This window comes from Alexandromys fortis, unplaced genomic scaffold (genome assembly GCF_014885135.2).
Source record: "Alexandromys fortis isolate MF-2015 unplaced genomic scaffold, M_Fortis_MF-2015_v1.1 scaffold_76, whole genome shotgun sequence".
Lineage (NCBI taxonomy): Eukaryota > Metazoa > Chordata > Mammalia > Rodentia > Cricetidae > Alexandromys > Alexandromys fortis.
Window position 1 is genome coordinate 6,035,898 of NW_026067997.1, and position 23,479 is coordinate 6,059,376.

Here is a 23,479-nt window from a genome sequence, read left to right on the forward strand (position 1 = left end):
ATAGGTAAGGGGTGTGCACTTGGGTTATTTTGACGATTGTGACTTAATCATCTCCTGTATGTTAACTGCAGAAAAGATCAGAATTTCTGGCTTCAAATGTGCAGCATTTTCCCCCCAATAGCTCTTCAATTTTCAGATGCCAGCTGGGTGTTCCACAGTCCAATTTTATTCTGGCATTATTTACCCACAAGACTCTGGCTTTAAGTATCAGATCCCACAAATCAAAGGTTCAGTCCCACCTGACTGCTCCTACTTCAGATGCTGGGTGCAGAGCTGTCAATGGTACTTCTCTCTGGCCTCTACACACTGAAGAGTTTCCCACAATGCTCTTCAGGTTCAGAAATATATTCGCAGAACACAGTGAAGCTGTAGCTGCCACTTCTGGTTTGTTGTAGAGCCATGGTTCTCAAAGGGGTCATGATCCCTTTGGGGTCAGATGACCCTTTCCCAGGGGTCATCTAAGACCACCAGAAAACAGATATTTACATTATGATTCATAATGGTAGCAAAATTACAGTTATGAAGTAGCAATGCAAATCATTTTGTGGTTGGGGGTCACCACACTATGAGGAACTGTATTAAAGGGTCGCAGCATTAGAGAGGTTGGGAACCACTTTTGCAGAGGCTACCAGTCAGAAAGAGATAAAGGTAGAGATTCAGGGAAAAGTGTGGGGAAGAGTGCAGACCATCCAGGCCTGTGCATGGTCACGCATCTCCATACGGTCACTGACTCCTAAGCTCCTGAACTCCTTCCTGTGGATGTTCTTATTTATAGAGATCTCACGTCTGTGTGATTGAGTCACTGCCATCGGTGACTGAGCCAGGCTCTTGTCCTTCTCCCCTTTCCAGATGTCATGGTTGGATCCTTTGACAACGAGGATCCATCCTACAGTCCAGACAGCTGTAGTTAGTGTAGAATGATTGAAAAGGGGTTGGCTAGGAATCACAATGGCCGCTCTTGTCACCCTCACCATTCAGGAAACACCAAACACAAAAGACGTCTTTTTGTTATATCATGATTATCTATAGATTGCTGCTCATATTCACATTTTTGAAGCTTAAAAATAATGTTTATTTGCTCATTAATATTTACCCAATCAGCAAAGTACATCATCTTAATGGTAAGACTCCACACTATTCCTCCCACCCCAGAGGGTTCACTAAAGACATTTCCACATTAAATTTTAAAATGCTGATCATAAACATTAGTGTTTTTCCTGAGTTGGCTCTCAACCAGAAAAGGTTGCTCACGACTGGCTTAATGTCACTAGTAACCACATGTGTTTCTTGGAAATGTAAATTCTTGAGCTTGTTAAAGCCAAAGGCTCCCCTGGGTACTGTAAACAGATGTTGTCAGGCATTACCCACATCAGTAGAGAACTCTTTTCTCGTCTTTCTCCATCCAAGAAGTGACTTGGGCGGTGATCTGGGGTTCATTCGTTTCTTCAACTGACAAACGCTTACGAGTGCCAGGCACTGGGCTAGTCCCTGGAAACAGTAGATTAAACAAGAATGACAATAGCGAGTGCCTTCCTGAATTTTGTATACAGAGGGAGGTGATGATAACAAAAACCCAATGAAACAGCTAAAGATGGAGTGATGCTATGATTTTGATCCTGAGTGGCTCTGGAAAGTTCATGTGTTAAAAATAGGTCCCCGGCATGGTGGTATTGGCAGGTGGTGGGACCTTTAAGAGGCTGTGATGTCTGGCAGGTTTTTGGTCATTGTGGGAGTGCGCTTGATGGGGATATGAGGCCTTGGTTTCTTCCTCTTTCTCTTTCCTGCTTCCTGACTTAGGAGGTGTGCAGTTCTGCTGTGCCACGCATTCCAGTAATGTTGCCACTTTATCCTAGGACCGGAAGCAATGAGTCCAGCTGATTATAGACCGTAATCTTCAAAACTGAGTCAAGACAAATCTTTTCCTTTTATAAGATGGCTGCCTCAAATATAGAGAGGCAACTAACGGAGTAAGTCTCTGAAGGAAACAGTAACTCTCACTGCTGAGAGTGGTATGGAGGCAGACATAGGCATGGGCCCTCTTGGTGGTCACGGAGGGTGTCTGAAGAGGTGTCATTTCAATCCTCTGTGAAGAGCAAGGAGCTAGCGTGTCTAAGCATGGGTCAGAGTGCTGGTGATCATGCGGTATGAAAGGGAGTGGCTGTCTGTGGAGAATAAGGTGTTGTGCCTGCAGGAAGGCAGAGATTATTCACACAGAGAAGAAGGTGAGTGACCATAGCATGGGCTTTGTGAAGCCCAGAGAAGGAACGGGAATGAACCGATAGTGGAATGGGTTCAAGCCACACATCCGACATGCTGTAGAAATGTCATGTACAACCTTCTCTGTAAAAAAAAAATCTAGCTTCTTCATTCCATTCCGGAGAGTGGAAGCATCACCCAGAACCTAGACTCTTGAGAGTCTAGACAGTCATGTTACAGTTATTTCTCCGTTAGGATTTCGCTTCTCCCCTCTTCCCTTTCTTTCTCCATGTCCTCGTCTTCCTCCTGGGGTTTATCTGAACTCATGTTGGCCCGATAGATCTGGATTCTACTCCACAGACACCATTGAGACACAAGTGAGAGAGGCTTCTCTCTCACTCTTTGTCATCTTTTCTTGCTCTGCCTGGGTTCTTACAGATGAGAAGTTCCCTGGTGACTGATCCTATGGATTCTACCATCAGTTGGGAAAACGTTCTTCTCTCTCCATTGATGCAGTTCTAATGCACCGTCTGGAAGAACGGCTGGTCCTTGGAGTCTGCGGTGGTAAAGGGGAGAAAGGGATGATAGGGATCCAATGGGAAGAAAATACAGGTAAACAGTTCCATTTTTTCCCTGGTAAGGCTTTGACTCTTGGCTCATTTCTCAGTCACTTACCCTTATTGTCTAACAGCAGGGAGTTAGGTAGAAAAATACAGTCAATCATTGCGTGTGTGTGTGTGTGTGTGTGTGTGTGTGTGTGTTCTTCAGAAGTTCCCATTGCACTAGGGAATATCAGGACGTTCTGACAGCAATGTAGAGAAGGACGCTTATTTCTTCTGCTTTGCAGTGTCAAAATAAGAGTTTTGATATCAAAAGATAGAACGACCTTGAGAGAAAAGGACATTTAGAGTATTTATCAGGTGAGTTCCTGGACTGAATTATAGGCAAAAGGGATGCTCAGAACAAGCTTTCTCTTCTCATCCCAGAGAACAGGCAAGGGTTTCCTAGGCTCTAAGTGTAGAGATAAAGAGAGGACCGGGGATCAGGCCTTTGCTTCCAGAATAGGGTAAGTCAGCTTTCCAGAAGCACAAGACCCAGGCCTGGGCTCTGCTAGGAGAGACACTTCCCTGTGTGTATCCTGCGGTGAGAGGAGAAAGACAAAAGCTAGATGACAAGGACAAGGGTTTTGGGGGATCCTCCCCTCAGAATTAAGGATTAGATAAAGCAAGGAGGAGCAAGTTTTGGTTAAAAGGACAGGAACAGTTTCCCAGGGGTCCATGTGGAAGGAATGCTTAGATGTTCCTGATCTACCAGGGAACCTGAAGCTGAATCAGGAGATACCAACAGGCAGAGGCACTTGTGCCTTGGATGAGAACTCAGTTCAAGGCGTGTGGGGTTTAGTGTGCTTATGTGACCATGAGCCTTCTGCTATCCGTAACCCTCTGAAAGGGCCTGGTGATTTCCTACCATTTGCCTCCAATGATCAAGGAAGCTTGGGGCCCTTGGGATGGGTGAAAATAACTATCATGGAAAATGTCCATCTTTAAACTCATCAGAACACTTGTGCGTTTCCTTTCCCCTGGTTAGTTCTTGGGAAATGTGTGACAAAAGGAAATGGGAGTGGAGATTCCCTCTAGGTCAGTTGCTGGAATTGCCAAACAGTGTGACTCCAACTGGAAGGTTCCTTTATCATCACATAGTGCTAGCTCGAGGGTAGAAGTCGCCAGTCAGGTCTCACAGGGTTGGCCTCTTCTGAGGATGTCAAGCAGGGTCTTTTCCATGGCTCTCTCCTAGCTTCGGCTGCTTTGCGGACAATTTTGGCATTTGTTTCTGGGTACATAGGCCGCCATGATTTTTGCGTTTTTTGTTCTTATAACCTGCCCCCCTTCTCCTCTTCCTCCTCTTGTTCTTTCTTATCCCCCATCCCCATTTTCTTACCGTGTAGCCCAGGCTGGCTTTGGATTAATATCTTCCTGCCTCAGCCTCTAAGTTTCAGTATTACAGGCATGTGCAGCCATGTCAGACAAGGACTTGTAATCTGTCACCACTCATAAAGAATTAGAGCTTCACCCTGCCCCAGTTGACCCCATTTTTGCCTGATTGCATGTTCTACCATTGTATTTCTAAGCAAGGCCACTTCCCAAGGAAGTGGATATAAGCATGAGGATTTTAGGGGTACATAACTCAACTCATGATGCTTATCGTTTTCAAGGCCAGGCCTCCAGGGTGTTCCCAAAACACTGCTTCTGAATGGTAATTTAACAGAGCCTACTTCTCCTTACCTCTTCTTCGGTTCAGTCAGGTTCACTGTCAGAGCTCACTGGAAGTATCATAACTCCTCCCATGGCTGGGTTCCGAGTTCTCATGTGCAGAGAAGAGGCTTAACATGTTTCCCTCTGGCTTGACTAGACTTTTATCTCCAGCCACCATGGTGACTGATGTAAGAAGCCCACTCTAGTCAAGTCCAGTTTAGTGGGGTCAAATTTATCAGTTTCACAGTCCATTTGGGTTGAAACTTGGTTACAATCAAGTATATCATCTCCTGCTCTTCCTACCAGGGGATGCCATGGAGTCACTTGAGTTCATGGTCATTCCGGGCTGGCATTCACGTTCTAACTGCTGTCAGGTTGTCCGTCAAGAACCCCACACTGGCGTGCACTGAAACAGCCCAGGTCCCTGTCTCAGAACCACTCTGGCCCCCAGAGCTCATAGTCACAGACTCGGTCCGGCTTTCTCCTTGAGACATGAGAGATGGTTGCACCACCCACAGCTGTTATCTATACAGAACAGTAGGGAGCTGCTCTCTGCCCTGGAGTCCTGGACTCTAGACAGGGCCACTCGGTGAGTTTGTGTGTTGGGTTTGCCCAGTGTCTCAGGGATCCTGATAGAAGGCTAGCTCGCTCTATTCTTTCTTATTCCTGGGTTTTCTGAAATGTATTTGAGCATTCAAGTGCCCCACCCCCTTCCTGAACACACTGCTTATTGACTGCAGTTTCTTGGTCTTCTTTAGTAGGCTGGAAGCCTCTGGTCACCTTTCATCCCCTGTATCTAGCGGCTATTGGTCAACAGTGGGTGCTTAATAGAACTGATGGACTATCTGATGGAGAGAACAGGTGACATCTGCAGCGGGTGCTGTGCCCAAGGAGCGACAGAGCTGTAAAGTAAAGCATGGACTCTGGAGGCTGCACAGCCCCTCATTCAGATTCTAGCCTTTCATTCGCTACCTGAGCACCCCAAGCGACTTTGCTCTGCAATCCTTAGCTTTTCTTTCCTTTTCTTTTCAAACAGGATTGAGACTGGGTGCAGATTAGATAATGTATACACAGACTTAGTGTACCTCCTGCTGCTTAGGTAAGAGCATTAGGAAAGGCGGCTCGTGCTCGTGCTATCCTGGTGCTTTCTTTAGCTTCCCGAGTCCTCGGAACTTGCAGGTAAGATGCGAGCTCTGCGGGCAGAACTAATGCTGCTTTGTCTCCATCCACACTTGGCTCAGGGTTGAGTTTGGCTCATCAAGGTAAGCCCTGGCAGGCTCTGGAGAAGCAGCCATGGGTGCCTGAGAGTTATGACAATCTTAGGTTTGACATTCATAGGTCTTCCAGAATGATGCGTGATTCTGGCAGCTGTTTGTGTGTTAGTTCAGGTAGAGGAAGGAAAAAGTTACTGTGTTTCAGAAATAGAACCACTTTCTTCCCCCCCTCAGAAAGTACAGGAGATGGGTCTGGACTTCCAGACAGAGCAGGGATGGAGTGGGAGATTCTAGACTTGGGGGAAAGAACTATATTTTCCTGGCACGCACTCCTTTAGGATTTTGAACATAAGCTGTTCTGTCTGTATAATGTGCTGGCTGTAAGGAAACAGTGGGGCCTGCTACCCCCTCTCTCCCCACTTCATCAACTTCTTTGTTTGGAAGGGTCAGGGTCAGCTTGGGAAGCAGTGACATCACTATTTTCTATCTCTGGGTCAAGTGGATGCCAAGTTGAAGGCTAACTCCCATTTCCCACCATTGGGCCTCCCTTCGTCGGGCGACTTTTCCAGTGCGCCGTTCTATTCTGAGCTCCGCACTTTTTATTTTTATGGAGGAAACTGAAAGGAGTCTGGCAAGTCTGAAATGGTAGGTGAGCTGGGGAGGAACCCTGACCTCCTTGTCTGAAATACAGCAGGGAAAAAGAAACTGCACGCGAATGGCACCCACAGGCCTCAGATCAACGTGCCATTCTGAGTGAGACTTCACCGAGCTGGCAGTAGAACCAGAGGCTAAGCTGCAGACCGGGCCACCTCCCCGAGCCCCTTGGTACTTTTTTTTTTTTTAAATTCATAAAATGGAGACAAGAATAACAATCCCAATTAAATTTCTTTGAGTTTATTAAGCTTCTAACAGCAACAGCTGGTCACCTTTGAGATGATGTATAGGGCTTGTTTGTCGTAGCAGCCCCCAGAGACTTGCTTTACTATTTCTGTTCTACACGTAGGTGAACGAGAAGCAAGAGGGAAATGACCCAGCTCTAGTAAGGCTGTACTGCAGATCGCCGTTCTCTTTGTTTGGGCACACCTCCCCAGAAGGTGGTGTGCCACTCTGCTCTGTGGGGACACAGAGCTACGTACCCCTCCCCACTACAGGGTCAGAAGAATAGTTTCCCTTTGGAAGTACCTGGTCTTCACCCCAGAGGAAGTAGATGAGTTGCAAAGTCCCAGTTTCAGGTTGAAGGCCAGACTTTCTTAGGGTAAATATTGGGTCCTTCATTCAAGAAGCTTCAAAGTAGGTTTGTTTGGGGATTGTTGAATTTGGAGAGATAGAACATTAGGTAGAATGTTCCAGGAGACTTTTCCTGTCTACAATGGAAGCAGGACACAGTCATAACTTGTATGTACCCTTCAATGCATACTTCTGAGCTGTCAACATCTTGGCCATAGCTTGCTGTCTATTTGGTCCCCAGGGAGTCAAGGACATCTCTGTGTCTCAGGGAGAAGAAGATGAGATAGCTTAACGGTGTCTAGCCAAGACAATTGGAAGGACTCTGTGGGACTCCACTCGCCAATGGTTTCCTGTTGTTGTGGAATAGAATATTTGTTTAATCATGGAAAGATGTATTGCAGAATAATTGTTTAACTATGTGGGGCTATGTCAGGTTTGTTTACACTGCAAAGATGTGTTGTTTGCCTAAGGTACCTGATTGGTCTAATACAAAGCTGAATGGCCAATAGCTAGGCAGAAGAGGGACAGGCAGCACTTGTGGGCAGAGAAAATAGGCAGGAAGAAGAATTCAGGCTAGAGAAAAAGAGAATCAGGGAGAAAAAGGGAGATGCCCAAGGCCAGCCAAGCAGCTGCCAGCCAGCCAGACACAGAAGGAGCAGTGGAAGTTGGACCTACAGAATGAAAGAAAGGTAAAAAGACTGGAGGCAAAACGTAGATGAATAGACTCAGGTTAATTCAAGTTATAAGAGCTATCAAGAAAGGAGCCTAAGCTAAGGTTGAGCATTCATAACTATTAATAAGTCTCTTGGTCACGATTTGGGAGCTGGCTGGTGGCCCAAAGGAAGCCTGCTACAGTTTCCATCTACTGACGTGTATAGTAGGAGGAGGATGTGCCACCCGTGAGACCTCAGTAAGACTAAGGTCATTGATTTATGTCATTACCAAGGTGGGCAAGGACAGGCGCTGAGCTCACTCAGTTAGTCAGTTGACACTGAATAAACAAAGCCTCTGTGGTAGCCAGATGACTGTCTTTAACTGCACAGAGATGAATCAGATAGCCCCGCCCTTGGCAAAGTCTAGTGTAACAGATAGGCGTCTACAGAAAATTATGGTGTGTGTGCACATGTGTCTGCATTGTCTGCATCTTACTTCTTATGTCTGTGCCCCAGAATTTTCTACAATATGAAAAGCAAGATTTTGTCCTTGCTGACACCTGCCACTCACTCCTCCCTTGGAGCAGGAGGGGTGACTTAGCTCTTGGCTGGCATGAGGGGAAGCTGACATCCGTGGCTCTATGTTGGAAGGAGTGATGTGTTAATTTAAAGGTCGTTCTTCTCCAGTGAGTGCCCCTTTCCTCCCCTCTGAGAGCGGCTCCCTCCGAGCAGGTGTGTTCGCCCGCCCCGCCCCACACTTCTCGGTGTGACTGATCTGCTCTGTCAGGGAGGCCGGAAGTTCTCCAGCTGCTCAGTGTGGCCAGATGGATAAGGCAGGCCAATCGGGGCACGGGCACCGCATTAGGAAGCTCATTTGGCTGCAGGGCTGGTGCTGTCTCCCATCCAGCTTCATCTGTTACGTCCTAAAACTGAACGCGTGAGCTCCATTTCTTGGGCTCCTGGGGATATATGTTCCCATCAGTTCTAAAATCACGAGGGAGGGGCACAATGTACAGTGAAGTCCTCACACAGGATAAGAGCTATTACAGAAATATGGAGAAAGGGCCGTAGGGTCAAAGAGGAAGAGGTGACAGACAGGGAACCCTTGGCACAGAAGGTGACATTGAAGGTGCCATCAGCTAGGGGAGACCTGGAGGTCAGCAGCCTATCAGAATGGTCATCATCTCCGCCTCCACCTTAGCCCAGGGGGGCAGGGGCCCTCAGAATGAACTTCAGATTTGTCTGTATCGTACAGAGATGGAGGTCATTCTGAGAGCGGTGTGGGAGTCCCCGAAACACGGGAGGGATGCCCTCCTGCCTTGTTCCCCTCCTCTGCCACACACACCTCCCCTTGCCTGCTTGCTTGCTTTGTCATCTTCACCTCTTCTTCCTTTCTCACCTCCTCCATACTCACCTCCCACCTCAGTAGCGCCAGGGCCACCTTCATGGCGGGAGACAAGGATCTCAGGACTCCAGTTCACAGCTGAGTCACACATGGGCAGGTCACTGAGGGGAGACCTCTGAGGCAGGTGGGTTTAGCAATCTAGGGCTGAGAGTGATTAGAGGTTCAGAAAACTCAGACTCTAGAGGAAAAGGGCGTTTGGAAGAACTTGGGAGAGAGACTGGGGAGAGCAGTTCTGTGACTCAGACAGGACAGATTAGCGCAGGGCTGGAGGATTTCTCCAGGTGACTGACAGTGGGCGCAAGCGTTAAAGGATTCTAGGAAAACCCACTATGTAGGCAGAAAACTGACTTACCGTGGAAAACAAAAGACCGGGGACTGTTATTGAATAATTGTTTGTATGCAGCTAATCGGTGCACATTTGAGAGAATTATTTTCATTGATGTAATTAGTGATTGCATTTTCTAGAGGACGTTTTTCATGTCGAGCAGATAATGACTCCAAAGCTGAGGGACAATGGCGCTTCATGGCAGACCCCAGTGACGGGATGAAAGTGGATTTGACAAAGGTGCCTCTCTTGTACCACGAGCACCCTGGAGAATCCGCGAGCAGACGCTTGCTTTTTGAAACACAGATGAAACCCTGGGATAACATTACCCCAGGGACTCCAAGTGATTTGGTCATTCTGGCACCCTGCCAGTTCAGTTCAGGTTCACTGAATCAACTCTCTTCTACCCTGCTGCATGCTGGTTATTAAATACTCAGCTAAATAAGACATAGTGCCTGGCTCACAGGGAAAGAGGCAAGTAAGTTAGACAACACTAACAATACAGGGTCTGCTGTGAAGGGCGACCACAGGATGCTGGAGGAAGGATACCACCCAGCCCAGAAGGCACCAAAGGCTTTCAGGCCATGATATGATGTTCAAGGGACATGTGGCTGCTGTTAAAGTCTTCCTTAGAACCGATGCTCATAGGAACCTCCTGATGCTCATCTCTTTAACTCACTTCATCCTTATGAGGCTTCTGGTCATTGACTTTGGACCATCTTCTCTGTTGTCGATTGGAGCCAGCATTGTTATCCCATCCCTCTGCTTCCTTACCCACAATCCTTTATGATGGTCCTTTAGATACTATGTGACAGCTGCTTTTGGTCCATGGCCTTGCTCCATTGAGAGCTCTGGTGAATTAATTAGGCTTTCCCGAATGTTGGGATCAAAGCCAAGTTCTAGGATGGGGTGTGATGGGAAGGTCTCTGGAAGGCAACGACAGGCACCTCAGCAACTGTGCACTCAGCACTTCTGGAGAACTCGTTCAGGGTTTTGGGGTGAGTGGCTTGGGGTTCTCATATAGTGGAGGTTCGAACTTCAGGACCAAGTATTTCTTTTCTTTATCTTTCCTCCTTTTCTTCTTCCTTCCTCTTTCTTTGTTTGTTTTTTTGGATGAGGGTCTGTCTGTGCAACCCAGATTGCCACGGAACTGACTTTGTAGTCCAGGTTGGACTCAGACTCCTAAGATTGTACCCATGAGCCTTCACACCCAGCTCCTACATACATTTCTTGTTCTTTCCTTGTGGCCTTCGTCTTGGAGTGGTGCCTGCTTCTACCACACTGTTCACTCCTCCTCTTGTCTGTTATTTTTGATGCTCAAGGAATGGCTTTCCCAATTTCTAGACCTAGTTGGAATTTCATGATACAAATATGACAGAATGTGGGTCAGGAGCCACTTACTGTTAGCTTTGCTTACAAGGGGGCTGACCCCTAGCAGCGCTGAGACCTCCTAGCAGTGTTGAGATCTCCTCTGACTGGTACTGGGGATGAGTTTCTATTCAGGACCATGCTCTCAGGTCGAGAACATCTGGATATACCTTTGTTTGTTTCTTTTTCTTTCTTTCTTTCTTTGTTCTTTTTTTAATTTGAGGCAGGGTTTCTCTGTGTAAAAGTGCTGGCTGTCCTGGAACTCGCTTTGAAGAGCAGGCTGGCTTCAAACTCACAGAGATCAGCCTGAGTGATGGGATTAAAGGCGTGTGCCACCACCGCCTGGCCTGAATATTCTTTTTTCTTTTTAATTAATGTATTTAATCTGCATTGGCGTTTTGCCGCCTGCATTCATGTCTGTGTGGGGGTGTCAGATCCCCTCGAATAGGAGTTATAGACAGGTGTAAGCTGCCATGTGGGTGTTAGAAAGTGAACCCTGGTCCTCAGAAAGAGCAGTCAGTGCTCTTAACCTCAGAGTCATCTCTCCAGCCCTGAGTATTCTTATCTTGGCTTTCAGAGTACAGTCTGCCCTGAGACTCCTGAAAGACTCTGTCTTATGTTCCCAATCTTGCTTTTACACTAGGGACAACACAGCTTCTTGCCATGATTATTCATTGTCTGTTACTGGTCTGAAACAGCCCCCTTACTGCTTTATGAAAGATTCTGAGGGAATCTCCACCTTAGGGTCAGGGGGTGGCCACTCAGAGAGACTCCGCTGGTCGAGCCCCTGCTCTCGTATACTCAGGGCACTTGAAATTTAGCTTATCTTTCCTTGTTAGAACTCACTCCACTGCTGTAACTGTACTTGTTAGAGTGCTGGATCATATTCCTTTAAAAAATATTCTTTTAGCCAGGCAGTGGTGGCGCACACTTTTAATCCCACACTCAGGAAGCAGAGACAGGTGGGTCTCTGTGAGTTCAACCCTATCTTAAAATGCCCTCCCCTCCCTCCCAAAATCGTTTTCTTCCTGTCACCACCTTGTATCTTTAAAAATGGGAAACAGGAAGCTTCAGGTTAGGGGTCTAGATTAGGGGGCTAACCATGCTCCACAGGGACCTGGTTGCCCATACAACCTCTCTTCTGATTTTGGGAAGCCTCCTGGGTTGAGGGCCAGCCCTTCAGAGAAGCCAACAATTCCTCCCCCACATACTGATGCCTCGTCCAGCAGTTCTGCAGGGAAATGCAGGGAGATTTTGTACCAGGCTTTTTCTTTTGTGCCCAACCAGCTCCCAAATTATGACACAGAGACTTATTATTAGTTTTGAATGATTGGCCTAAGTTAGGCACATTTGTGGCTACCTCTTTTTTTTTTTTTTTTTTTACTTTTATCTGCATTTATTTCATGTTGAATTTATTCCCGTGCCAGAAGTTTTTGTTTCTTCAGTTTCTTCTGGGATATCTTTTTCTTCTGTGCAACCTCCTCTTCTGGCTTTGGAACAATCTGTTCCTTCTCAGTGAGGATCATCTCGATGTGGCAGGGGGAGCTCATGTATGGGTTAATCCGGCCATGAGCTCTGTAAGTTCGTCGGCGCATCTTAGGTGCTTTGTTCACCTGGATGTGCTCAATGACCAGAGAGTCCACATCTAAACCCTTCAGTTCAGCATTGCTCTCTGCATTTTTCAGCATGTGCAGCAAAAATTCTGCACTCTTTTTGGGCCACCGACCCTGTGTCCAGCCCCACTGTTTGGCCTGGGCGCACCTACTGACTCCACCATTGTACTGTCGGAATGGCACACACTGCTTCTTCAAAGTGACATCTTTCAGATACTTGGTGGCTTTTCGGATATGCATACCCTTGATGGCCTGGGCCGTTTCACGGGTGTTCTTAAAGTGAACCCGAAGGTTTGATCCTCTCAATTTGCATGATTTTGTAGGGTTTTCTGGGTCAAGAGAGTAGCGAACCATCTTCACGGGTCACCTCTGGCCGCTTACAGGAAGAGCGTGGCTACCTCTTATAACTTAAATGAACCTTGTTTCTCTTTGTCTACTTTTTGCCTTGGGACTTATTACCTTTGTTTTTTTGTTTGTTTTTGTTTTTCCTGTATAACTTACTTTTACTACTTCTGTGTCTGGCTGGAGACTTCTTGCCCCGGGCATGTCCCTTGTTCTCTCCTCCTTCTCTCTTCTTCTTCCTCCTTATCCTAAATTTTTCCTCCTATTTATTCTCTCTGCTGGTCAGCCCTGCCTGTCCCTCTTCTGCCTAGCTATTGGCTGTTTAGTACTTTATTAGACCAGTCAGGGGCAGAGGCAGGCAAGGTGAAACGAATCCAACATCTTTACATAATTAAACAAAAGCAGCATGAGCAAGTGTAACACATCCTTGTTTGGTTAAACAAATATTCCACAACAAGGGTTCATTCCGAGGGCTGGAAGTTCAGCCTTGAAAACCAGCTTGGCACCTAAAGAACATTTAGACTGGGTGGTGGTGACGCATGTCTTTAATCCCAGCACTTGAGAGGCAGAGGCAGGCAGATTTTTGTGAGTTTAAGACCAGCCCAGCCTACAGAGTAAGTTCCAAGGTAGTCGGGACTGTTACACAGAGAAACCCTGTCTTAAAAAAATAAAAAAGAACATTTAGGGTGTACGGTAGTGCACTTGTGGGCATCAGCTGGAATCTCCTGTGAATGTCAAAAAAGTGACTTCCAGATTGTGGCAGGCCTGCTGCACAGAAGGTAGTCTAAATTAAGAGGGTCATAGGCAGTTCTGTCCTGACTTTATGTAATAAAGCTTATGGCTTATACTTTAAATTTTTTTTTTGCTTAAATCAACTCAATTATAAAAGGCTCCTTTTAACCTTTTTATAATCAATAGTATCTGATCTGCAAAATGTATTTCAAATTATATTTTTGATGTATTACTTACTTTTTTGTTAACATTAAATGAATTCAGAATGCTTCTAATAATAATATATTTGTATATATAAAGTCCTTCTGAATATTTACAAGGGGAGCCATATCATACTTTGTAACAAACAAAACAAAACAAAAAAATCCAGCAGTTTTATAGGAGTTTTCAGTGACTAGAATTTTTTTTTCTGTGGTACGTGAGCATGCATGCAAGTGTGTGGGTGTGTGCACCTCTGTGCGGGAGTGCAGAGGCCAGAGCTAATCTCAGGTATCTTTTATCCGTCATTATCTACTGCGTCTTTTGAGACAGGGTCTTTCACTGGCTTAGAACTTGCTAGAACTGGGCTTAGGACTAGGCTGGTCAGCTGGTGACCAGCAGGGATTCTCTTGTCCCCAGTTCTTCAGCCCTGAGATTATAGGTTGTGTGCCACCGTGTCTGTTTTTATGAGGGTTCTGGGGATCTAACTCAGGTCCTCGTGCTTGTGGGTCAAACACTTTGTGCACCCATCTCTTCTCCCCTCCCATGACTGGAATTCTTTGGCATCACCAGATCCCATTCTGTTCTACTTACTTTTCTTTCTTCAAGAAAGAATTCCCAGAAGATGCTCCTTGAGGCAACCATTTCTGATGGCTACTTATTATGGAGACATTGAAGGCCTCTTTTCCCAGGTGCTTTGGTTTTCATGTGTTCTCAACTCCGTAAGTATTTGCACGCTTACTATATTCATGACTCCACAGGAGAGTAGGACCATGGCCTACATTAACCAGATCATTCTCCTGGAATTCCACTGAAGGATGAACATTTAGAGAGGACAATGGCAGTAGGATTCAATCTTCTAATTGGGATATAGTAACATGCCAGAAACCGTCTCTGGCTTAGGCTATATCAGAACACAGAAAACAAAGCAGCCAAGGACTCATATCAAAGGAAAGATGAAAGAAGGATGGGTGGACAGATCTTCTCACACCCTCTTAGGGGGCCATGTGCAGAAAAGGTGTTTGTGTGCAGGAACATGAATGCACTGTGATCTCATTCCTTTTATGTCTACAGCCCTCACCCCACAGCACCCCACGATCACTGTATGACAGGAAAGAGGGAGTAAGAAAGAGTATCTGAAGAAAGGACACCGAGGCAGGCCCCCAGAGGGCGAAAGGATGTCCAGATTTGTGACTTAAAGTCATTTATTCTTTTTTTTTGTAATTACCTTCATAGCAGCTTTATGTCATTCTTCATTGGGATAGAAATTAAGCCACAAAATGCTTGACGGGAAATGATTATGGTAGGTACCTCGTGCTGGGTACCAGCCTCCATAGGCTGAGCCTTTTAGTCCCCAGTCCTAGCCTGTTTTATAGAGGGAGAAGAACGTGTTCATTCCCATTGGTTAGGATGGTGCAATTTGAATCAAAGCATCAGGGCTGTGGCAGACACATGACTGCATGGTCGCTTCCTAGTGCTTTCAGTGCTTTGTCCTTGAACCTACCAGTAGGCAAGAATACATATTTCAAATTTCAAATTCTCACTTGAAATGAAGCCTGATGCTCAGCCCAGGCTTAAGGGGACCAGCTTAAGCCAACAGGAACTGCACGAGGTCCTTGCCATAGCTGCTCCACCTGCCAGGACTCTTGCCATAGCTGTTCCACCTTCTAGGACCCCATAAAGAGCTGAGATTGAGTCATCAGGCCCTTCCTCTGTCTAGAGTGGTTGGAAATGATGACCCCGTGCTCCTAGCTTCACCTAAGGCTCTCCCCTCCCGTCTCCAGTGGGCCTGGTGAGAATGTGAAGTAGAAAGTCAGATGCTTTGGGTTTTGCCCACTCTTGCCAGTCCGGATCTTTTTGCAAACTCTTACCCGAGCGGTAGAAAAAGAGCCCACTTCATTGCTACCACGAACTTGAGTAAATTAGTCCTTAAAGAGATGAATGCAACAGCAATCCTGCCACCAGCTCAGCCGGTGTCTGAAGAGAACGGATGGAGCTTAAGACACCTACAATGCACACAGCACTTCATATAGTTATGAGAGAGCTGGCAATCTCGTCATCGCTAAAGGCCACTTAGAGACATCTGTCACTTGAAGAGATGGGTCTGAGGAATACGTGGAAATCACTTTCGCTTCATCCTCTAAACACTGAGTATCTATTATTCAGACTTCCCGGAAGCAGCGTAAGAGCCTGTTCGAGCTCCCTAAAGAAAAGCAGGACAGTAGTTAAGCCCAATGTGATGCTTGGAGAGTCCCAAGAGAGGTCGCAGTAAAGAGTCATTTTGCGAGTATTTTATCTTCTGTGGTTTTGAAAGTGTCGTTTATTATAGGATTCAGGTAATCTCTCCTGAAATTCATTGCTGGGAGAAAGCTTCTTTGGCCAAATTAATTCATTAATTCTCCCAGAAAACCTTCATGGGATGTCTTTTGTGTTAGGAGAGCTCTTGCGGGTTGTTTTGTCACATGTAAGTACTGTGTAACTTAGGTCTGCATTCATGTGTGCTATGTCTGGTGGGATCACTGAATGACATTTGATATTAAAGTACAGTGACTTTTTGCCAGCTACAACTAACACACTCTTCTTATTTATTTTTACTATTAATTCAAACTATAATATAATGGGTGATATTTTGACTATATTTGAACTCATTGTTAGAATTTTATGTTATAGGAAATAGGAAAATCTGTAGGCTCTTTCTTCTTCCTGTGTCCCCTAACACTGCCCCTTGGTACAACCAACATTGTGTGATGTGTATAAATTCAGCTATGCCGCACACACACACATACACAAACACACACACATACACACACAGACTTATGGGTTTTTACAAGGGCAAGGGAGTATTGGAGATTGTCCATCCCCCATGATGGGCGAAAAGGAGGCACACCATTACAAGGGAGTCATAGAGATGAAGCTCCATGGAAGTTGATCCCCACAGAAGAAACTGTAAACAAGTCAGATAATACACCCCTTCCTGTGTTGAGCATCTTTCACCAGCTCTCCATCCCCTGGCTACCACACTGAACACACATAGTTCCATATTGGAAAACACATATTCATATACACAGACATATGTGTAAGTGTAACAAATGTATATTTTGGCATATATCATGAAATACAAATGGAATAATACACATTGCCTGTTCAATATTTATCTGTTAATTTTTGCTGGGCTTCTTTCCACAGTCTTCCATTTTTAAAAGCATGTCCCATGTAGCCCATGCTAGCTTGATACTTGCTGTGGCTGACCTTAAACTTCTCATAAATCTCCTGTTTCTTTACCTACCAAGAGCTGTGATTATAGGCACATACCATCATGTCCACATCAAAAATTGTCATTGCTATTATTATCATTATTATTTCAGTGCTTGGAATGAAGTTTGGGGCCGTGCACCTATGAGACAAATGTTCTACTAGTAAGTCACTTCACCAACTGTATCATTTTAAAAAGATTATAAATAATTTTTTAGTTTTGTTCTAATATAGTAGGTCTCCAGATGGTTTTACACAACATTTGATTGAATCAACCCTCTTCCTTGTCCCCTCACTCCCCCGCCCCCAGCCCCTCCCTGCTCTCCACTCCCAATATTCCTTCTCTATTTTTGTCACCTACATCCTACTATCTGTCACCCGTGCCCCTTACTTTAGTTCTCTCCTGATCACCTCTTTCTGGTTCTCTGGCTTGGACACATCTTCCAAGCTAAGTATACAAAATTAGAGAGACTCAAAGTTAGGATTCCAATATGAGGGTAACGTGGCATTTGTTTCTCTGGGCCTGGGTAACGTCACTCAATACGTTTTCATCCCATTTACTTCATTTATCTCAGATTTCATTTTTCTTTGCAGCTGGACAGGATTCCATTGTGTATGGGTAACACATGTTCGTTGTCCACTCGTCAGTTGATGGGCAGGTGGCTGATGCTGTTTCTCAGTGATTGTGAATAGAGTTCCAAGGCACACAGATGAGTAAGTGTCTCTATAGGAGAATATAGAGTCCTTTGGGTACGTGCCCAGGAGGAGACTAGCTCGGTCATATGGTAATTCTATCCTCAGCTTTTTGAGGAATGTCTACACTGATTCCCACCGTTGTTTCACCAGTCTGTACTTCCACCACCGTGAGCAATGGTTCCTTTTTCCTCACATCCTCTCCAGCATTGATTGCAGTCCATTGATTTCTTGCTGACCACCATTCTGACTCACGTGAGATAGAATCTCTTCCTCTAAGACAGGATTTCTCCGCGCATCTTTGACTGCCCTGGAACTTGCTCTGGAGACCAGTCTGGCCTTGAACTCACTGAGATCCTCTTGCCTCTGTCTCCCTGGAATTAAAAGCGCTTGCCATCATGCCCCCCAGTGATTTGAATTTGCAGGTCCCTGATTGCTCCGTAGACCAGGTTGGCCTTGAACTCAGACATTCCCACTTCTGCTTCCTCTCAAGTGCTGGGTTTGAAGATGTGTGCCCACCCCCACCTGGCTTAAAAGAAGGTGATGTGATTTCTTTTCTGTATGTTTGCTGATTTTTTTTTTTTGGGGGGGACAGAGTCTTACTATGTAGCTCTCTGGTTGTCCAGGAACTCACTATGTGGCTATAGATCATCTGATCTACAAATGTAGAGATCCTCCTGCCTCTGCCTCCCAAGTGCTGGGATTAAAGGCATGTTGAAAACTTTTAAAGTGTTTACTAGTCAGTCATATTTCTTATTTTGAAAATTCTGTGTTCAGATCTATGAATCCATTGTAGATTAGGTTATTTGTTTACTTGATGTTTTGTATTTTGATTATCTACATACATGAACATATATATTTGTACATTTTAAATATTAATCCTCCATCAGATGATTTTTCCTTCATTCTCTAGACTGCTTCTTACACTCTGGTGACTGTTTCCTTTGCCGTACTAAAGCCTTTTGATTTTATGAGGCCTCATTTCTCAGTTTTTGGCTTTATCACTTGAACAACAGAGCCCTGCTTAGCAGGGCCTTGCCTGTCCCTGTGCATTGTTGTGGACTCCCTGCTCTTCCAGCAATTTCTATTTATTTATTTATTTATTTATTTATTTATTTATTTATTTATTTTAAGTTTTTACTCATTCTAATTAAGGACAAAAACAAGGTAGCAAAGTTTTACAAATTCAGCATAATTTTTAAAAATATTATTTCTTTGAGAATTACATAGTGTGTTTTGATCTTACTCACCCTCACCCTCATCCTCTTACTCCTCCTAGATCCATGTACCCCTTTTCCACCCACCCAATTGTGAATCCTCTTTTTTTTTGATCTATTTATTTATTTATTAAAGATTTCTGTCTCTTCCCCACCACTGCCTCCCATTTCCCTCCCCCTCCCCCAATCAAGTCCCCCTCCCTCGTCAGCCCAAAGAGCAATCAGGGTTCCCTGCCCTGTGGGAAGTCCAAGGACCACCCACCTCCATCCAGGTCTAGTAAGGTGAGCTAGCCATAAATAAAGGACATTGAGCCTATAATTCGGGTTCTTAGAGAAGCTAAATAAGAAGGAGAACCCAAAGAAAATCATATAGGCTTCCTCCTGAATATTAACCTTCATCAGGCGATGAAAGGAGACAGAGACAGAGACCCACAATGGAGCACCGGACTGAAATCTCAAGGTCCAAATCAGAAGCAGAAGGAGAGAGAGCACAAGCAAGGAACTCAGGACCGCGAGGGGTGCACCCACACACTGAGACAATGGGCATGTTCTATTGGGAGCTCACCAAGGCCAGCTGGCCTGAGTCTGAAAAAGCCTGGGTTAAAACCGGTCTAGCTGAACATAGTGGACAATGAGGAGTACTGAGACCTCAAGAACAATGGCAATGGGTTTTTGATCCTACTGTACCTATTGGTTTCGTGGGAGCCTAGGCAGTTTCGTGGATGCTCTTCCAGCAATTTCAAAGATTCAGCTTTTAACCGAGGTCTTCAGTCCTTCCGGAGCTGATTTCTGTGCAGAGTGAGAGGTGAGAGTCTAATTTCCTTCTCTTGCGCAGACATTTTTCTCAGCATCATTTCTTGAAGATGCTTTTCCTCCACACTCTGTGTTTTTGGCATCTTTGTCAAAAATTAGGTGAGTGTAGTGTGGAATTAAATTCATGTTTTCCATGTTGTTCCACTGAACTATGTTCCCATGGTTCTATTTTTTGGGCCAGTCTTTTACCATTTTTGCTATCATATCTTTATACTGTAATTTGGGACTGGATATGGCAATGCCTCTAGCAGTATTCTTTTTGCTTAGGATTTCCTTGGTTGTCTTGGATCTTTTGTGTTTCCATATGAATTTTAAGATTTTTCCTATTTTGTGATGAGCATGGTGATTTGGATTATGATTACACAGAATCTGTAAGTTGCTTTTGGTAGAATGCTAAAGTTCTCAGTTTTACAACCATGAGAATGAGAGGTCTTACCACCTTCTACTCTTTCCCTTAGTTACTTCCTCCATTTTAAAGTTTTGAATGTGGTCTTTCATCTTTGATTAGATTATTTGGGGTAAGGATGAGGTGAATGGGATTGTCCCATAATTTCCTTCTCAGTATATTTGCTATTGGTACATTAAAAAGGTTATTGGCTTTTTTTTTTTTTTTAGAAAAAGCTTGATTTATTTTTTTATTTCATTTTTCATCCCATTCACAGTCCTTCCCCCGCCCCATCTTCCCGTCCCCTCCGCCTCCCCTGAGCCCACCCCCATTCACTCCTCCCAATGGGTAAGGGCTCCCATAGGGAATCAACAAAATTTGGCACATTAAGTTGGAGCACAATCAAGCCCCTCCCCACTGCATTAATGATGAGCATGGCATCCCACCATAGGGAATGGGCTCCAGTAAGCTGGCTCAGGCACCAGGGATAGATCCTGGTTCTATTGCCAGGTGTCTCACAGATAGTCCAAGCTTCAGCACTGTCTCCCACATATGGATGGCTTAGTTCAGACCCATGGAGGCGCCACCATTGTCAGTCCAGCGTCCATGATTTTCCATGAGCTGGTTCAGCTGTCTCTGCAGATTTCTCCATCATGATCTTGACCTCCCTTGCTCCTATATTCCCTCCGCCCTCTCTTTGATTGGATTCCGGGAGCTTGGCCCAGTACTTGTTTGTGGATCTCTGTATCTGGTTCTGTCAGTTTCTGGATGAAGGCTCTAGCTTCTCTGGATCTGTGGATTATAGTCTGGCTATCCTTTGCTTTACATCTAATATCCACTTATAAGTGAGTCCATACCGTGTTTGTCTTTCTGAGTCTGGGTTATCTCACTTAGGATTTTTTTTCCCTAGTTCTATTTATTTGCCTGCAAATTTCATGAGGCCATTGCTTTTTTTTTTAAACCACTAAGTAATACTCCACCGTGTAAATGTACTACATTTTCTTTATCCATTCTTCAGTTGAGGGGCATCTAGGTTGTTTCTAGGATGTCAACATGGCGAAGACTGCAAATAGATCCATATCTATCACGATGCACAAAACTCAAGTCCAAAATGGGTCAAGGACCTCAACATAAACCCAGGTACACCGAACCTGATAGAAGCCTTGACTGTATTGGCACAGGAGACCACTTCTGAAATATAACACCAACAACACAGACACCGAGAGCAGCAATCAATCAATGGGACCGTCTGGAGCTGAAAAGCGTCTGTATGGCAAAGGATATGGTAAATAAGACAAAATTATAGCCTACAAAATGGAAAAAGATCTTCACCAATATCACATCTGACAGAGGGCTGATCTCCAAAATATATAAAGAACTTAAGGAATTAGACATCAAGATGCAAAATAATCCAATTAAAAAATGGGGTACAGAGCTAAACAGAGAATTCTCAGCAGAAAAATCTCAAATGGCTAAAGACATTTAAGGAAATGCTCAGTATCCTTAATAATGAGAAAAATGCAAATTAAAAATGACTCTGAGATACCATCTTACACCTCAGAATGGCTAAGATCATGAACACTGAAGACAGCGTATGCTGGAATGGATCTGGTGCAAGGGGAACACTACTTCATTGCTGGTGGGGGTGCAAACTTGTATAGCCACTTTGGAAATCAGTATGGCAATTTCTCAGAAAATTGGGAATCAATCTACCTGAAGACCCAGTGATACCACACCTGGGCATATACCCAAAGAATACACAATCATATCACAAGGACACTTGCTCAACAGTGTTCTTTGCAGCATTATTTGTAATGGCTAGAACCTGGAAACAACCTAGATGCCCCTTGATTACTCACTTTTGTATGCTAAATGTGCATCTTGCCATTTTGATGGCAATATTAGTTAAAACATCTAGTTTTCTGGTGGAATCTTTAGGATCTTATACATATAGCATCATGTAATCTACAAACAAAGATGCTTTGTCATTATCGTTTCTTTCTTTCTTTCTTTCTTTCTTTCTTTCTTTCTTTCTTTCTTTCTTTCTTTCTTTCTTTCTTTCTTTCTTTCTTTTTTTTTGGATTTTTCGAGACAGGGTTTCTCCATGGCTTTTGGTTCCTGTCCTGGAATTAGCTCTTCTAGACCAGGCTGGCCTTGAACTCACAGAGATTCGCCTGCCTCTGCCTCTGCCTCCAGAGTGCTGGGATTAAAGGCGTGCGCCACCACCGCCCGGCTTCATTATGGTTTCTTATCTCTACTAGTTTTATTCCCGTCACTTGTCTTATGGCTCTAGACAAAACACTACATTGAATAGGAGTGGAGACAGTCTATTAATCTTGTTTCTGATTTTGATGGAGCTACTTTAAATTTTTATCCATTTATGGTGATGTTGGCTCTGGGCTTGTCATATACAGCTTTTACCATATTGAAGTAGAAGCCCTCCAGTCATATTCTCTCTAGAACGTTTATCATTAAGAGTTATAGTTATTGGATTTTTGTCAATAGTTTACAATGTATATTTTGAAGTGATCATGTGATTTTTGCCTTTACATTTGATTATATGATTTACTACATTTATTGACTTACATATGTTGAACTATCCCTGCATCCCTGGGATAAAGCTAACTTGATTGGGCGAACAATCTATTTTGGTGTGTGCCTATATTCAGTTTGTAAGTATTTTGTTGAGGATTTTTTGTGTCTATGTCTATCAAAGATGTTGGTCTATAGTGCTCTTTTCTGTTGCTTTATCTGACTTTTTGCTCCAGCATACTGGTATTTTCATAGATGGAGTTTGGAAGTTCTCTCTTTCTAGTCTGTAGAATAACTTGAGCAGCCCTGGCTCTAGGTTTGCTTTAAGGTTCTAGTAGAATTCAGCTATGAATCTATCTGAATCTGGGCTTTATTTATGAGTTTGTTACTGTCCCAGTCTCCTTGCTCACGGTGGGCCTGTTTAAGTTACTGATCTCATCTTGATTTAACTTAGGTGAGTTAAATATATCGAGAAATCCAGTCATTTTTAGGTCAATTTATTTGATTATTGGTTTTGAAAGTATGTCCTTCCAGTTTTCTTAGGTATCTGTTGTGATCTATCATTGTCTATCTCTAATTTTTGGTTTTCACTCCATTTATTTAGTTACTTTGGCTAATAGTCTACCAATCTTGTTTATCTCTTCAGAGAGCCAATTCTTCATTTTGTTGATTCCTTCTATTGCTTTTTTTCCATTTGTTTCCATTTTATTAATTTCTAGCTTGGCTTTGTTGTTTTCCCTGTTGGCACTAGGTTCTGGGAAAGGTGGCTGGGGAGCTGGGTGGTGTAGGGAACAGGAAGGAAATGGGCCTATCCGGTGGTACCATTTGTGCTGGGTCTTGGAAAAGTCTGGTAAGGAGCTGGGTAGTCTAATACAGAAGAGGGAAAGGGGACTGGTTGGCAGTGGGAGGTCCTGGGAAAGGAGTCAGGGAGGAGTTGTGTGGCCTATGGAGGAGGAAGGTCTTGCAGCCCTTAGGAGTCCATCATTTCTTATACAGGTATTACTTTCTTAGTGATTTCAGACTATAAAGCATGAGTGTGCTGTATAATTTTTATTCAAATCT

At 44.4% G+C, this 23,479-nt stretch overlaps 2 protein-coding genes across 2 annotated transcripts in view; one reads left to right on the top strand and one right to left on the bottom strand.

Moving 5' to 3' along the window:
* Positions 1 to 23,479, top strand: part of Mast4 (microtubule associated serine/threonine kinase family member 4) — a 905,780-nt gene that overhangs the window by 122,381 nt on the left and 759,920 nt on the right. The window lies entirely within an intron of this gene.
* Positions 12,013 to 12,637, bottom strand: LOC126512581 (60S ribosomal protein L17-like). Its single transcript, XM_050160416.1, has one exon. It carries the CDS (start codon positions 12,605 to 12,607, stop codon positions 12,053 to 12,055), a length of 555 nt encoding a protein of 184 aa, XP_050016373.1. The 5' UTR covers positions 12,608 to 12,637; the 3' UTR covers positions 12,013 to 12,052.

Bases quoted from the DNA above. Each gene is read 5' to 3' on its own strand.
- LOC126512581 (XM_050160416.1), bottom strand. From the start codon at position 12,607: ATGGTTCGCTACTCTCTTGACCCAGAAAACCCTACAAAATCATGCAAA.